The following is a 15,326-nucleotide window of genomic DNA, read 5'->3' as shown; positions in this document are numbered from 1 at the left end:
ACAAGTGGCGTGACGAGACCGGTTAAAAATCCTATTCGAAATTACAAATAAAATTATTTTTTATTATTTTATAAAATAAAAATACTAATATTTAATTGCCTATTGTCATGGCTATTCAGTTTAGGAGTGGAAATAGAAAAGGCAATTACTATTCATTAAAGGCAGTTACTATTCAATGGAGGGTATTCAATTGCCAATTGCCCTGGGGGGCCTTCCCACACTGGAAGTGCTCTAATGGGCAAGAAAAATGGATATAGGGTTCCTCCATATATCCGGAATTGAAATATGACCTCTAATTATGACATCGAATTCCTTCAAAATGAGGAATTGGATTCCTTATTTTGTATAGGTCTCACCATTCATTTTACTCTCTAAGTTTAGTAAACGAAGGCATATCCTATCATCGGAATCCAATTTTGTATTTTAATTTCGATTACGGATTCGTAAACACACCATAAGAGTTGTTTTCCGAATCTGAAAAAGGATCCTTAATTTCAACTAAGAGGGTGCTTGATTTCAACAAAAATTTAAAAAGTGAATCATTGCCTTAATCTAACTAGAGAAACGACAGTTGATGGAGAAAAGCACACTTATACTTGTGAGATAAAGAGTTGATTTGCTTGACATCTACTAATAAAATTTAAGTCTCATCATGGTCCACCACAAACGTCATCAATGTTGTACAAACTTAATTAATCACCTATTATTAGATGTTGAATTTTATCACAAAAGATCTCAATGATATTAAGTTCATGGAACAGATATAATGTTGTTCTATTATCGCGCTCAAATACTGATTCATTTTCTTTTCTCTTTAGTTGTTCATCAGGGTCCCGATTCTTTCAATAGTCTCATAGTTGTATATGTGGTTTTGTAAAATTTCTTCTAAAACTTTTCCCTTTATTTGTCAGCATCATTGCCTGCAATTAAATTCCATATTAGCATGGCACTATTTTGCCCAAAAACATGCATGCCCATTGAGATAGAAAGGCTCATAACAGCCACAACAAGTTTCACAAATTTTTATTGCCAACCATCCGAAGACTACAAGGCAGACTACAGAAAGCAAGACAAAAGGACCACAAAGTAAATTTAAAATTACAATGAAACACTTATTTGAGACACTAATTCACATTATTAACTTTGTGCTTGTTAAATTCAATAAAGTAAATGCTGGAGGAACAACAATTTTTATAATCACGTTAGTTTTGTTGATTTCATATGTTGAACACTCGTGAAAAAAAAATCCATTACTTCCATTAGGACTGTAGCAAAGATTCAACTACCCAATTTTCAATATGTATTACGGGAGACTCTGTCTATTATTGATGTATCTTATTTACGGGAATCAACTAAGAGGGTGCTTGATTTGAACTAAAATTTAAAAAGTGAACCATACCTTAATCTAACAAGAGTTGACGAAGAAAAAGACACTTATAAAATTTAAGTATCAGCATGGTCCACCACCAACATCATCAATATTGTCTCAACTTAATTAACCACTTATTACTAGGTGTTGAGTTTTATTACAAAAGACCCCAGTGATATGAAGTCATGCAAAAGATATAATGTTAATTCTATTATCATGCTTAAATACTGATTGGTTTTCTTTTCTCTTTAGTTGTTCGCTAGGGTTCCGATTCTGTCAAGAAAACTAATCCTTCACAGATATTGCATATGCCACCTATTTTAACGTAAAACACTTTCTTGCTAATGACCAGTCTTCTGTGGCTGCTTTAAGCAGAAGAAAACCTTAAACTTTTCTTCTTTTAATGGTACTAACCCTCTTAAACGATGACAAAAGTTCAAAGTCACCTCTGAAAGTCCAAAGTCATGTTATGTTTGCAAAGAGATTGGTCAACTAAGGAAAGATTGCAATGGTTTTAAAAACTGGCTCGTTAAGAAAGGTGAAATCAATGTTTTTGTTTGTTTTGAGTCCAATTTCATTTGTGTTCCTCCTTTTAATTGGTGGTTTGATACTGGTTTCTCAATTCACATCACAAACACCTTGCAGAGATTCACAAAACTAAGGGAGAAAATAAAGATGTCTACAATGTTTTCATTGGGAATGGAAGCAAAGTGGTTGAGTCCATTGGCAGTGTGCAACTTAAGCTTTCATCTGGTTTTATTTTTTCATTAAGTCCAGTTCTTTATATCTCTTCCATGAGAAGTAATTTAATTTCAATTTAAAGTTAGTCCAGTCTGGTTATACCTTTGTTGGGAACAATGAAGGGGTACACTTTTTCATTCAAATAATTTACACATTGTACTTGGCATTGCTTTACTTCAATCTGATATGTGGCAATTACAATGTGATTATGTTCTCGATTGCTTCACCGTCTGTCATGTTGGTTCCAAAAGAATCTTTCATAATGACAAACTTTGGCATAAGAGACTAGGCCACATTTCAAAAGAAAGATTAATTACACTAACCAAGCAAAATCTCACCCCCAATCTTGATTTTAAAAGTCTTCCAGATTGCACCGATTGCTATAAAGGAAAACTAACTAATACAAGAATAATGCGATCAATAAGAAGTAAAATTCTTTTGGAGATCATACACATTGATGTGTGTAGTCCTTTTCCAAATAAAACCATCTGTGGCAACTCTATTTTGTAACATTCATTGATGATTTCTCACAGTATTGTTATGTGTTCTTGGTTTCAGAAAAATCATACGTGCTTGACTGTTTTAAAATATATAAAACTGAGGTGGAAAGAAAACTTGAAAAATATATTAAAATAGTGAGATTGGATAGGGGTGGTGAGTATTTTGGCAGGATCACAGAAACTAGTCAACATAAAGGTGCTTTTGCAACATATCTTGAAGCATATGGCATTGTAGCTCAATATACAACTCCGGGACTCAACACCAAAACAGAGTTGCAGAAAGAAAGAATAGGACCTTAAGGGACAATGATCCAATCCATATTTTCAAGGTCTCTATTACCACTTTTTAAAACAGCCAATTACACAGTGAATAGGGTTCCCAGCAACTCATTTCAAGTAATACCTTTTGAAGGTTGGACAAGTAGGAAGCCTGGCTTCAATCATATTCACATTTTGGGCTGCCAAGCAGAGGCTCGTTTTTATAACCCTCATGAGAAAAAGCTGGATCCAAGAACTATACAAGTTGTAGATTCATTGGATATTCTGAGAAATCAAAGGGTTTTAAGTTCTACTGCCTTAATTCCCATACCAAACTACAAGAGACCAACAATGTTGAATTCCTTGAGATTGGAAGAGGAATTGGTGCAGCATTGAAGTTCTGAGTTTGAAGAAGAAAGCAACAATAAAGTACAGCATCCAAGTATCGAGTTTGAAGAAATAAGATGTGGTGAGAATGATTTGATTGCAGCATAAGACTTTTCAATTACCCTCCCTCTCATATTGGCCCCTGATAATGCAACTCTACCAAATGTGGATATGACAACGAATTTGGAAGAACATATCCCTACAAACATTAATGATCACAACCTTGCAGCACAAGTCATTGAAGATCACACAACTATGCAACCTGTAGAACCAACATAAGTGACATTAAGGCATTCGACTAGGCAAAAGAAACATGTGTTATTACCTGATTTTGTGTATTTGCAAGAAGTGGAGTATAACATTGGAGATGAAGATGATCCATTGTCATTCAAACAAGCTTTCAACAGCTATCAAGCTAATCTTTGGCCTGCTGCCATGACAGAAGAACTTGAAGCAACAGAAAAAAAATCATGTTTGGACACTGATTCCTCTTCCACCAAATGCAAAACCCATAGGCTGCAAATGGGTGTTCAAAACCAAAAGAAATGCACTAGAAGATGTTGAAAGAGACAAAGTCAGGCTTGTGGCTAAAGGATTCATGCAACAAGAAGGCATTGATTACAATGAGACAATCTCTCCTGTCTCATCCAAGGCCTCCATGAGAGTAATAATGGCCTAGACAACTTAGAACTGCTTCAAATGGATGTTAAGTCAGTCTTTCTTATGGTGATTTACATGAAGATATAGTCATGAATCAACCACCTAGTTTTACTGCGGGAGGAAAATGATCCATGGTTTGCAGGCTCAACAGATTGACCTATGGTTTAAAACAATCCTATTGGCAGTGGTACATTAAATTTGATCAAGTTGTAACTACTTTTGGCTTTGAAGAAACAAGATAGATGACTGCATCTATCTTAAGGTCAATGTTTCAAGTTTATCTTTCTAGTACTATATGTGGATGAAATCTTACTTGCAAACTCAGATTTTTCATTACTGCACTCAACTAAGGGCATGCTTACTGAGAGTTTTGATATGAAGGATCTTGGTAAAGCTCATTTTGTACTAGGTATTGAGATTAAGAGGGACATATCAAAGAGAATGCTAGTGTTTTTCCAAAAGACCTATATTGATAGAGTAATGAAGAGGTTCAATATAGACAAGGGGTGCAGGTGGAGCGCTTCGCATTGCAAAAACAGACTAGCTTCCCATTGCAAAAACAGACAAGTTCAGCACTGACCAATGCCCAAAAAATTGATTTGGAGAGGACATGGATGAAAGACAAGCCTTATGCATCACTTGTTGGCAGTTTTATGTATGCTCAAGTCTGCACTAGGCCTGACCTAGCATTTGCTGTGAGTATGTTGGGTCATTTCTAATCCAGTGTTCTTCATTGGACTGCTGCAAAAAAGGTACTTTAAGTATCTTAAAAGGACTAAAGACCTTGTTCTAGTGTTATACACAAGTTCAAAATCTTGAGTTGGTTGCTTACTTTGACTCTGACTTGGTTGGCTGTGTGGATGATTGAAAATCAACTAGTGGATATGTTTTCTTGTTGGTTGATGGTGTTGTCTCATGGAAAAGCTCCAAAAAAAAAGGTAATAGCTTCCTCAACCATGGAGGCTAAATTTATTGGCTGCTATACTACTACTAAGCATGCAATCTGGTTAAGAAACTTTATCAAGGGACAACTGAAAGTTGTTGATTCAGTTGAGAGACCAATAACTATATATTGTGACAATAAAGCAGTTGTCTTCTTTTCAAGGAACGACAAGAGACCCATTGCTTGCAGGCTGATGAATATCAAGTATCTGCATTTTAGAGATAAAGTGAGAAAGGGTCTTCTGAATATTGAACATGTAGGCACTGATCTCATGACGGCTAATCCCATGACCAAGGGTTTGGCAGTTGCAGTGTTCAAGAAGCATAACTACAATATGAGTATGCGAGAGACTTTTGATCTGTTAATGAGTAGGAGTAAAACACTTACATGTTCCTCTTCTCTCTCTTATTGTTATGTTTCCTTAAACTGATATGTTGGATTTGTTATACTGATTGTTTTGTTCTCACATTTTTGTTTTATTTGACAAAATATGAGCCATGCTTGCATGAGGCTCAGTTCAAGAGTTGGTTTTCTGCTTATCAACCTGAATTAACGAATGATGTCAGCAACATAGTGCTCATAATTTGATATTTGTGGTAATAGAGGACACATGTGGAAGCAATTCCATGTTATTTTCTATAATCCAATATTTAAACTACTAGCGATAGGTTGTTAGAGGTATAGTTGCAAATTTTGAGGGACTCAATGATCACCTATCACTTAGCCAAGTAAGGATCATGTTTGGATACTCAAGTGAGAGAATGTAAGTTGTGAGTGTCAAAGAACATGTGCTCGATGTTTCTTGACATACAAGCAACTCTAACCAATCCGAGTTTATAGTTGAAGAAATCATGGAGCCTTATCTGGTTAGGTCTAGAAGTCCTTATTTAGTGCAATTAATCTTGAAAACCTTAATTAGTTGACAAAGAAATCATTACCATTTAGGACTATTATGATACCTTAATTGATATGGAATGTCTCATATAATCAGCTAATAGGTCGGATTATAGGGATAGTCATTAATATATGAAGAAGTCCCTGCACTCACAGTAATCATCTTTGTTTTGTGCTAAACCCTATTTCCCTAGCAAAAGGACTTACGAGTGCTTGGGTGGAGAAGACTCTCCATGGCAGGACCTTCCTCGGGTAAGTTCTCCATTCATTCTACGTTTCATGCATGCTCATGGTTGTCGTTCTTAATGTGTCGTGTTTTAATATACGCCTTACAATGATACCCTAAATTCTAAAGTAGATAAAAGCGAAAAGGCGAAGGTCTAATTTTTTATGTACATGTTGGAGTGTTTTTACTCCTCAAGCTTTTAGTCTCATAGTTGGATAAGTGGTTTTGTGAAATTTCTTTTAAAACTTTGCCCTTTATTTATCAGCATCATTGCCTGCAATTAAGTTCCATATTCGCATAGCACCATATTGCCCAAAAACATGCCCATTGAGATAGAAAGGCTTACAACAGCCACAACAAGTTTCACAAATTTTAATTGCCAACCATCCAAAGACTGCAAAGCACACTACACAAAGCAAGACAAAAGGACCACAAAGTAAACTTAGAATTACAATGAAACACTTATTTGAGAATACAAATTCACATCATTAACTTTGTGTTCGTTAAATTTAAGGAAAAGCTTGAATAACAGAATATTGGATAGCAGCAACAGGTGTGATAGTGTGTCCACTAAAGCCAGCCCCCCCAAGAATATATTCCCATTCCTTCAAGCTCCTTTCTTTGCCTTTGTTAGTATGGGCAATCATCACCATATCTAACATCAATTTCAGATTTGCTAGCTTCTTGTCTTCATTCTCATATTTTTCGTCGATAACGGCATCTATGATTATCACCTTCCCCGTGTCCTTAGGAATAGCTTCCCGGCACTTTTTAAGGATAAGAATGCAGTCATCGTCACCCCAGTTATGAAGAACCCCCTACAATCAACCAACTCGCACTATGTATCATAACATGAATTTGTTGAGCAAGAAAATTTATAGAGAGATAATAATAGAGTAAGGCTAGAAGAGCCACCCTTAACATTATTTTTTCTTCTCAAATTATTGCATTAGCAGACCACTCGATATGTGAAAGTTGAAGTATTAATTAACATATGACGAATTCTATTAGTATTACCATAAAAAAAAGTATAAATGCTTATTGCTTACCTTGATGATTACTGCATCAGCCTTTGGAACGTGATCAAACATGTCACCTCCAACATTCTCAACGCGATCACAATCCTGAGCAGCAGAGACAACATGCGGAAGATCAAAGTTAATGCCTCGAATCCAAGGGCAACCCTCGACCAACAAGCGCAACATAGTCCCATTTCCCCCGCCGACATCTACTATTGTCTCAAGGCCTTTGAACACCTCTATACAACTTTTAATCACTGCAGGCACAGCTGCCTTTACATCAGAAGTCATTGCTTCATTGAAAAGCTTGCTGTGATCAGGATTGGCCGCACCAAAGCTCCATATGTCCTCCCCATGTACTTCCTCAAACAATTGATTGCTAATATTTCCTCGAATTCGGGCACTTAAGCCATGCCATGGTGCCATCATTACCGGATTACTCTCCAGCAAGATCAGCGCCGCCATGCTATTTTCTCCAGATTTCAGTAGCCGGTGAGACAGAGGTGTTTGTGCATAACCTTTGGAGCCTAATTGGTTTGTGGTTATTTCTTTGAATATTTTGAGGTGGACTAGTATCCTCATGACGCGGTAAAGGTGAGAAGGATCACAACTTAGAGCAGATGAGAGTTCTAAGAGTGTCATGGGGCTTCCATGGCTTTCAATTGCTTCAGCTATTCCGAGTTCAATGGCACATTTTACCACCGCGATTTCAACAAACCCGAAAACATATTTCCACACATCCACCTTGGCATGTTCTTCCTCCTCTTCCCATGTTAACACTCTTTGAGTATCTTCCATCTCTCTATGTGTGTGTGTCTTGGGCTATAAGTTAGCACTGTATATATAATATTTTGGAGAAGAGATTGCAGTTTATGCTTTGGTTAATTACATGTGATTAGCATTGATGTAATCCATCAATTTGATTGGGTTTTACCAAAGATTCAATTAATATATGTTTAATATAAATTTCCTATCATAAATAGTGTATATCCCATGGAATCCTATGCGCGGTTGGTTCAAATACTTTTCCACAATTGCTCAATCTTTGATACAATTTTTGCCAAAGTACTAGGTACATATGGAAAATGTGCTTGCTGAAAAAGTATGTGGTCTAAGAAAGTTGGATTAGTGTCAATTAGTTAAGGCACTTTATATAAGCTGTAACATCAAGCTCCACGAGATACATGTGTTGAGGTAGATGTTTTGGGAGTTTAGTAAATTAAAACAACAAAAAGGAAGGATCTATGTAGATACGATACCGACTAGACATCACTAAATTGTAAATAAAGCTGATCAAAATAAAGCTGTTTCATGTTTAAAGCCTGAAAATTATAACCGGTCCCCTCCCAATAATTTGTATATGCTATTTTGAACGTGAAGCACTTTTTCGAAGATGCCTAGTGTCTGAAGAGAAGGGTTAAAATAAAATGCAATCAATGTAGATTTCGAAAGATATTACCACTGAAACTTTTAGTCCCAAGGAGAATGGTTAGGCATAAACCACAAGAGGAGTGAAATAATAACGAATGGATCAGTTCCTACAAATGAACCTAGTATTGGCGACAAGCAACCAGAACAAAAAATAAGCATAGATGCGCAGGGCTTTGTTACTTGACATCAGTTAATGGATCGAGCTACACGTGTTCGGATTAGGGTTTGGTAAACTGATTGCTTCCTTCATTCACCAGCAGCTAGATTGTGGGGGAAAAAGAAATCAAAACCAGCATCTACATCGTGCAACGGAGCAAGCTGAGCTTAATTAGCGACTAGAAAATAACTGTTGAAATCAACTTCACGCTCACAGCCTCATATCAACATAGAAAGCCTTCTGTTGAGTTTTTATCATGACAAAAGTATGAAATAAATTTCATCCAAAACGTCGATATTCTTGGGCAAAGGAAATCCAATTTTGCTAATAATAACTCCAAATTGTTAGATCATAACGGCTCATGACGCATTACTATGAAAGCTTCTAACTAGGTATATCAAATAGAACAATTACCGTAAGGCTAAGCCTTAAAAGACAAGGAAAAGTTAAGTCGCCAAGTAGATCACGTTTCATCCTTTGATTTTGTCTCAAAGGACATCAAAAGACCAAGCTAACGCAAAAAGACATTGGAGAGCTAAGAACTTGGTTTCCCAAAATATTCCTACTGAGATAGAAAGGTACATAGCAGCCACAGCTCATTTCATAAAATTTATTGCCAATCTTCGAAAAACTACAAACTGGTTACACAAAGCAAGAGTAAAGGTAATTAACTTAACAATTTTGACAATCTTACAAGTTTCAACAGGAAAAACACCAAAAAGTAACTAGAAAAATACAAGCAAACACTTATTTGAGAATACAAATCCACACCCTTAACATTGTATTCTTTAAATTTAAGGAAAAGCTTGAATAACAGATTGGATAGCATGAATAGGTGTGATTGTGTGTCGACTAAAGCCAGCCTCCCCAAGAACATATTCCCATTCCTCCATGGTCCTTTCTTTGCCTGTGCCTGTATGGGCGATCATCACCATGTCCAGCATCAGTCTCGCATTTGTTAGCTTTGAGTTTGCTTTCTCATCTTTTTCGTCAATAACAGCTTCTACGATGATCACCTTCCCTTTGTCTATAGGAATAGCTTCCCTGCACTTCTTCAGGATGCGGATGCAATCATCGTCTCCCCAGTCATGAAGAACCCACTGCAAATGAAGAAAACGTAAATTAACGTAACATGTCTTGTTGAGCAAAAAAAATTGTTGAGGAATCACCCTCTTTTTGAAGCTCATGATGGAACAGTTGATGTGTTAATAAATAATGTTTATATGATCTTAATAAGTAAGCATTTAAGGACACATCATGTGATCAACGAATACGTCAATTTAGGTCTAACATTTCTTTTCTCTGTCTTTCTTTGTCAGACCATTCTTTATTCCTTTATCATGATTTAAATATTTATTTCACAAACTATAAACACTAACCTTGATAATTACAGCATCAGCCTTCGGAACACAATCAAACATGTCGCCTCCCACATTCTCAATGCGGTCAGGCTTCTGAGCATCAGAGACAACATGAGGAAGATCAAAGTTGATGCCTTGAATCCAAGGACAAGCCTCAACCAACAAGCGCAAAGCAGTCCCATTACCCCCTCCCACATCTACTAGTGTGCCAACCCCTTTGAACACCTCTACACAACTTTTAACCAATGCAGGCACAGCCAACCTTGCATCACAAGCCATTGCTTCATTGAAGAGCTTGTTGTGATCAGGGTTGGCCACGCCAAAGCTCCATAGGTCCTTACCGTGTACTTCCTCAAACACTGGATTCCTAAGATTTCCTTGAACTCGGGAACTTAGGCTGTGCCATGGTGCCAGCATTGTCGGACTACTCTCCAGCAAGATCAGTGCCGCCATGCTATTTTCTCCGGATTTCAGTAATAGGCGGGACAAAGGTGATTGTGCATAACTTTTGGAGCCTAATTGGATTGTGGTTTGTTCTTTGAATATTTTGAGATGTACTAGAACCCTCATGATGCGGTAAAGGTGAGAAGGATCGCATCTTAAAGCAGAAGAGAGCTCTAAGAGGGTCATCGGGCTTCCACGGGTTTCAATTGCTTCAGCTATTCCGAGCTCAATAGCACATTTTACCACCGCGATTTCAACGAACCTGAACACATATTTCCACACATCCACCTTGGCATGTTCTTCTTCCTCTTCCCATGTTAGCACACTTTGATTATCTTCCATTTCTCTGTCTGTGTCTCTTTGGCTATGAGCTAGCACTGTATATATAATATTTAGGAGCAATGGCGGAGCCAGAATTTTGTAATAATGGGGTCATGAGAAATAAGCTTTTCACAAGTAAAAAAAAACTTAATGAATTAACCTACTTGTAAGTATAAATACATGTCTCACTTAATACTACTGTCTAATACTATTACTCTTCACTTGTAAGTGAGAGTTCTTAGGTTCGAGTCTCGTGAATGATGAGTTCACAACCAATTCATTCCCCCACCCGTGAGTATAAATATATCGTTGTATTAAAAAAGTTACCAAATATATGTGATCAGTTGCCATGAGTCTTACAAATGCTCAATTATTAGATCAATTCAATCCATTGAAAAGAAAACTAAAACTCCATCATTGATAGTAGGTATGATAATGTAAATTGTGATCAATTTCAAGACTTAATAAGAAGATAGTTGCTGAAACAATTAATGAGAGACGTAATTAAATGAATTCTTTAATATTCTAATTGGCAAGCGAAAGATGAATTAGGAAGTAAAATTCGTATCTCCAGTCCCATTGATGAAGCCAAATTCCAATTGGATGGTATGCAAAATACCTAGCACCACTCCACCTACACCCTCAAATTTGGTCTTCTTTGAACTAATTATGAGGTCAAGACGACAAAATACAAGGAGGAGCACTAGGTTATTGGGGTCATAAGCATACATTGCCCCCAGTGTAGCTCCGCTACTGTTTAGGAGAAGAGATTGCAGTTTTGATGTGACTCTAAGCTATTGGTCTTCCACTAGGACCAATTGGACATTGTAGAAGTCTAATAGAGTCGCGTCAATTAGTAGAAGCCAAATAGTTTAGAGTCGCATCAAGTTTATTCTTTGGTTAATTACATGTGATTAGTGTTGATGTAATCCATGAATTTCATTGGGTCTGTACCAAAGATTCAATTACTCAATATTTAATTTAATTTTTTTTTATTATAAATGTATCCTGTGGAATCCTATGCGCGATTGATTCAAATCCTTTTCTTCAATTACTCAATCTTTGAAGCAGTATCTTTACAAAAAGTACTAGATACATATGGAAAATGTGCTTACTTTAAGTATCTGACCTAACAATGTTGGATTACTAGAAATTAGTTAAGACACTTTATCTAAGCTGTAACATCGACCAAGCTCCACGAGATACATGTGTTGAGAAAGATGTTTTGGGAGTTTGGTAAAATAAAACAATAAAAAGGTGTTTGCATAACTTTTGGAGACTAATTGGGTTGTGGCTTTTTCTTTTAATATTGTGAGACGTACTAGAACCCTCATGATGCTAAAGGCGAGAAGAACCGCATCTTAGAGCAGACGGTACTAGAAAATAGTCCTTGCCTTTCGAAATGTGGCCCGGCGAACCACATTTCGTCGGGTTAAGCAATTCTACCGGACAAAACTTTCATTTGATCGAGCAAATCTGGTCAATATTTAGGGTTTTGCCAAAGTCGTTACATGATGAAAAGTTTTCGTGGGGCAAGGATCAAATAGTTAAGCAAATTTTTTGTCGGTGGATTTCATATAGGTCAGTGTGGCCCTTTGCCCAATGGTATAAACACTTTGCCCGACGACACGTTTCATCTGGTAAAAAACCTCAAGCCAAGAAACTTATATTTTGTCGAGCAAACCTTTACAATTACGCGCCATCTCTCTCTCTCTCTCTCTCTCTCTCTCTCTCTGTTCTCCAGCTCTCCCTCTCCCAATTGATTTAAGGTTAATTTCCTATTTGTTAATATTGTTTTGTTTAATGTGTGATTCATTAATTTTTATTTTGTAGGTTTGTGATTGAATTGGAAGAAAATTAAAGGAAATATTTGTCTTTGTCTCTTAGTTATGAATTAGTAAGTTTTAATTATATATGTGTGTGTGTAGGGTTAGAAAAAAATCTCGAAAATTCTGATCCGACCGAACCCGAACCGAAACCAACCCGGATTTTTCAGTTTTGAAACATCTTTGGTTCGGCTTTTATCCGGAACCAGCCAGTTCGATTTGAAACTTGGTTTAGAGCTTGTGAATTTTTGGTTCAACCGAACCAAACCGACATTTATATATTTTAATATTATTTAAAAATAACGTAAGTTAATTACCTTGAAAAATGAAGCTAGATGGACAAGAACCCATGACATCCGATCTTAGCCAATAGCCACTGAGCCAGCTGTCAACTTTTGCTGTTATAATATAACATATATATTTATAGGGATATGCTATTCACACATTTATTTTTACTTCTCACACACTCTTTGTTAATTTATATATTTTGATCTTATTCAATTCTTTGATCTGACAGCTGAAAATTAGAAGGGTGTGTGAGAAGTAAAAAGGGGTGTAGATATCACACCCCATATTTATATTGTTGGATAACTATTAGTTACGACATTTTTTTCAAACCTTAGCCGTCACTCTCTCGCGATTTCACTTAGCCATCAGCCCTCTTTTCCTTTTGAACAATACTTGGCTACTTAAAGATGAGTAGGAACTCCTACTCAAAACTCTTAGGTGCAGTTTGGGATTGAGGTGATTAAAAAAAAGCTAGGATGAAAAAAAGCTGGTAGGGGTTTTGGTGCTTGGTAAACATCCCAAAACAGCTTTATTTCAAAGTTTCACATGAAAAAAAAGCCAAAAAATGGAAGCTGCATTTTGCAGCTTCAAGAAGTCGTTTATTATTCAAAACACAGAGTTACAGTACCAAGTTAATGAATTTTTTCAATTTGCCAATATTGCCCCTCCTTTCTCCTTTCTCCTTCTCCTGATTCCTACACTCTGCACTCTCTCTTTCTCTCTCGCAAAACACTCTGCACGCCCCTCTTCCCTCCTACCGCTGCACCTCTTCCTCCTCCTCCTTTTCCTTTCTCTCCGTCGGTCTCAGCACCACACCACCATCACCTTCCAGGTACCAAGTACTCGACTTGCTTTCAATTTTTGCTGTAATTAATTAATGAAACTTTCACAATCTCATAAATACCCTCCTCCATTTCTCCTAGAGCTCTTCATGAGTCTGTCTCTCTCTCTTCTTTCTCTCTCTAGAACCAGAAGCTCCGAGTTTTTAAGGTTCATTTTGGCTTCGGATTGGGTCCTGCTTTTGTATAAATCAGAGCCGTTTGATCGGCGCTGGAAGGGATTCGGATAAAAAAAAATTAAAAAAAAAAAAAAAAGGTGATTTGAGCTTTTCAGAGAGAGAGGATTTGGATGGAGTGCTTGCAAATGTATCATTGAAGAAGAAGACAAGAGGATAATGGAATGGAATAAAAAATGGCAAGGTGGTTAAAATATCGTAAGATTAATGACTAGATAATGCTGGAATGAAAGAAATAAAAAAATGGCAATAGTGGATTAAAAATTGTAAAGAAAATTAACCTATATTTGTTAAGAAAATTAAATTAATAGCATATCTAGTGTTATATCCTTTTTGGTCATTTCACACAGTCACAGCTATTTTACATAAAAGTTCACCAAACACTATCATACTGCTTTTTTTTTTTTTTTTTTTTTTATTTCCAAAAACACTTTTACAAAAAAGTTTACCAAACACTCTGCTGCTTTATTTCACAGCTGCTTATTCTCACAACAGAAGCGGCTTTTTTTCACAGCAAAAACGGCTTTTTTTCAAAGTACGGCAATACCAAACCAGCCCTTAGTAAAACTCTTAGTATTTTAATCACTTAGCTTTATGTTTATGATCAGAACTGTTTAGACTATGAATCACACTGTAAATATCATCTCTGCAAAAAGTAAATTAAAACTAAGGTCGTTTAGTCAATCTATTGGAGCAAATACATAGACGGTTTCATTTGTTTTTAAACAATTTGATGACTAAACGACCTTAATTTTAATTAATTTTTTGCAAAGGTGATCTTTACAGGGTGATTTATAATATGAATGATTCTAATTATAAACACAAAGTTCTATAAATTGACAACGAACAATTTTGAGAAAATTTAAGTAGGAGTTCCTACTCATCTTTGAGTATCCAAGTATTGTTATGAACTTTTTATACTATTTTATCACTCTCTCACGATTTCACTTAGCCGTCAACCATCTTTTCCTTTTATACTCTCTCTCTCTCTCTCTCTCTCTCTCAAGATTTCACTTAGTTGCAACATGCATCTTCTTTCTCAAACTCGTTTTCTCCCTTTGTCATTCTGCCACGAACAACTCAACTTACCCTTCTCTCCGCTCTCCTTTCACTTACCTCTCCCTCATCTCCTTTCATTCGCCTCACAATCTATTCCCTTAAAGAATTGGAATTTGTGGTGCAACTACTGCAGATTGGGCATTTGGAGGAAGCTGAAGGACGGGTATCTTGTTTTTGAATTCGGATTCGATATAAGGATTTACAAATTCGGATTTGGGATAAATTTTTTATTTAGGGTTTTTATTTTGTTGATCACCAATTTGAGAGTCAGTTAGATGTGTTTGTAGACGCAGTTTGTGACTAGTTCGGTCAATTCAGAAGTGCACTAGTATGTATTTGTTGTTTGCGATGAACGTGGCTAAGTTTGGATTGTGCAAAATCTTGTTCTATCCCTTTATGCTCTCCAAGTGCATACTAGATATTCGTT

The 15,326-nt window shown here is 36.4% G+C and overlaps 2 protein-coding genes across 3 annotated transcripts; both read right to left on the bottom strand.

Annotated features, from left to right (window-relative positions):
- Positions 1-6,291: 6,291 nt before the first annotated feature.
- Positions 6,292-7,898, bottom strand: LOC137725233 (acetylserotonin O-methyltransferase-like). Of its 2 annotated transcripts, none has more exons than XM_068463859.1 (2): positions 7,028-7,898; positions 6,292-6,816 (listed from the first exon to the last, which is right to left on the bottom strand). In XM_068463859.1, the coding sequence occupies exons 1-2, from the start codon at positions 7,793-7,795 to the stop codon at positions 6,709-6,711; spliced, it is 876 nt and encodes a 291-aa protein (XP_068319960.1). In that variant the 5' UTR covers positions 7,796-7,898; the 3' UTR covers positions 6,292-6,708. The 2 variants fall into 2 exon arrangements, with proteins under 2 accessions (XP_068319960.1, XP_068319959.1); XM_068463858.1 differs by having other exon boundaries at positions 6,292-6,796; positions 7,028-7,897.
- A 1,282-nt stretch (positions 7,899-9,180) lies between these two features.
- LOC137727081 (acetylserotonin O-methyltransferase-like) lies at positions 9,181-10,732 on the bottom strand. Its single transcript, XM_068466020.1, has 2 exons — positions 9,965-10,732; positions 9,181-9,685 (listed from the first exon to the last, which is right to left on the bottom strand). The coding sequence occupies exons 1-2, from the start codon at positions 10,730-10,732 to the stop codon at positions 9,380-9,382; spliced, it is 1,074 nt and encodes a 357-aa protein (XP_068322121.1). The 3' UTR covers positions 9,181-9,379.
- Positions 10,733-15,326: the final 4,594 nt, after the last annotated feature.

The sequence above is a fragment of the Pyrus communis genome, chromosome 2 (assembly GCF_963583255.1).
Source record: "Pyrus communis chromosome 2, drPyrComm1.1, whole genome shotgun sequence".
NCBI lineage: Eukaryota > Viridiplantae > Streptophyta > Magnoliopsida > Rosales > Rosaceae > Pyrus > Pyrus communis.
Note: the sequence above shows the minus strand (reverse complement) of the source record. Positions and strands in the feature narration are given on the sequence as shown.

Coding starts and splice junctions, on each gene's coding strand:
- LOC137727081 (XM_068466020.1), bottom strand. CDS start 10,732: ATGGAAGATAATCAAAGTGTGCTAACATGGGAAGAGGAAGAAGAACAT. Junction 9,686..9,964: donor CTGATGCTGTAATTATCAAG/GTTAGTGTTTAT, acceptor CTTCATTTGCAG/TGGGTTCTTCATGACTGGGG.
- LOC137725233 (XM_068463858.1), bottom strand. CDS start 7,795: ATGGAAGATACTCAAAGAGTGTTAACATGGGAAGAGGAGGAAGAACAT. Junction 6,797..7,027: donor CTGATGCAGTAATCATCAAG/GTAAGCAATAAG, acceptor GGTTGATTGTAG/GGGGTTCTTCATAACTGGGG.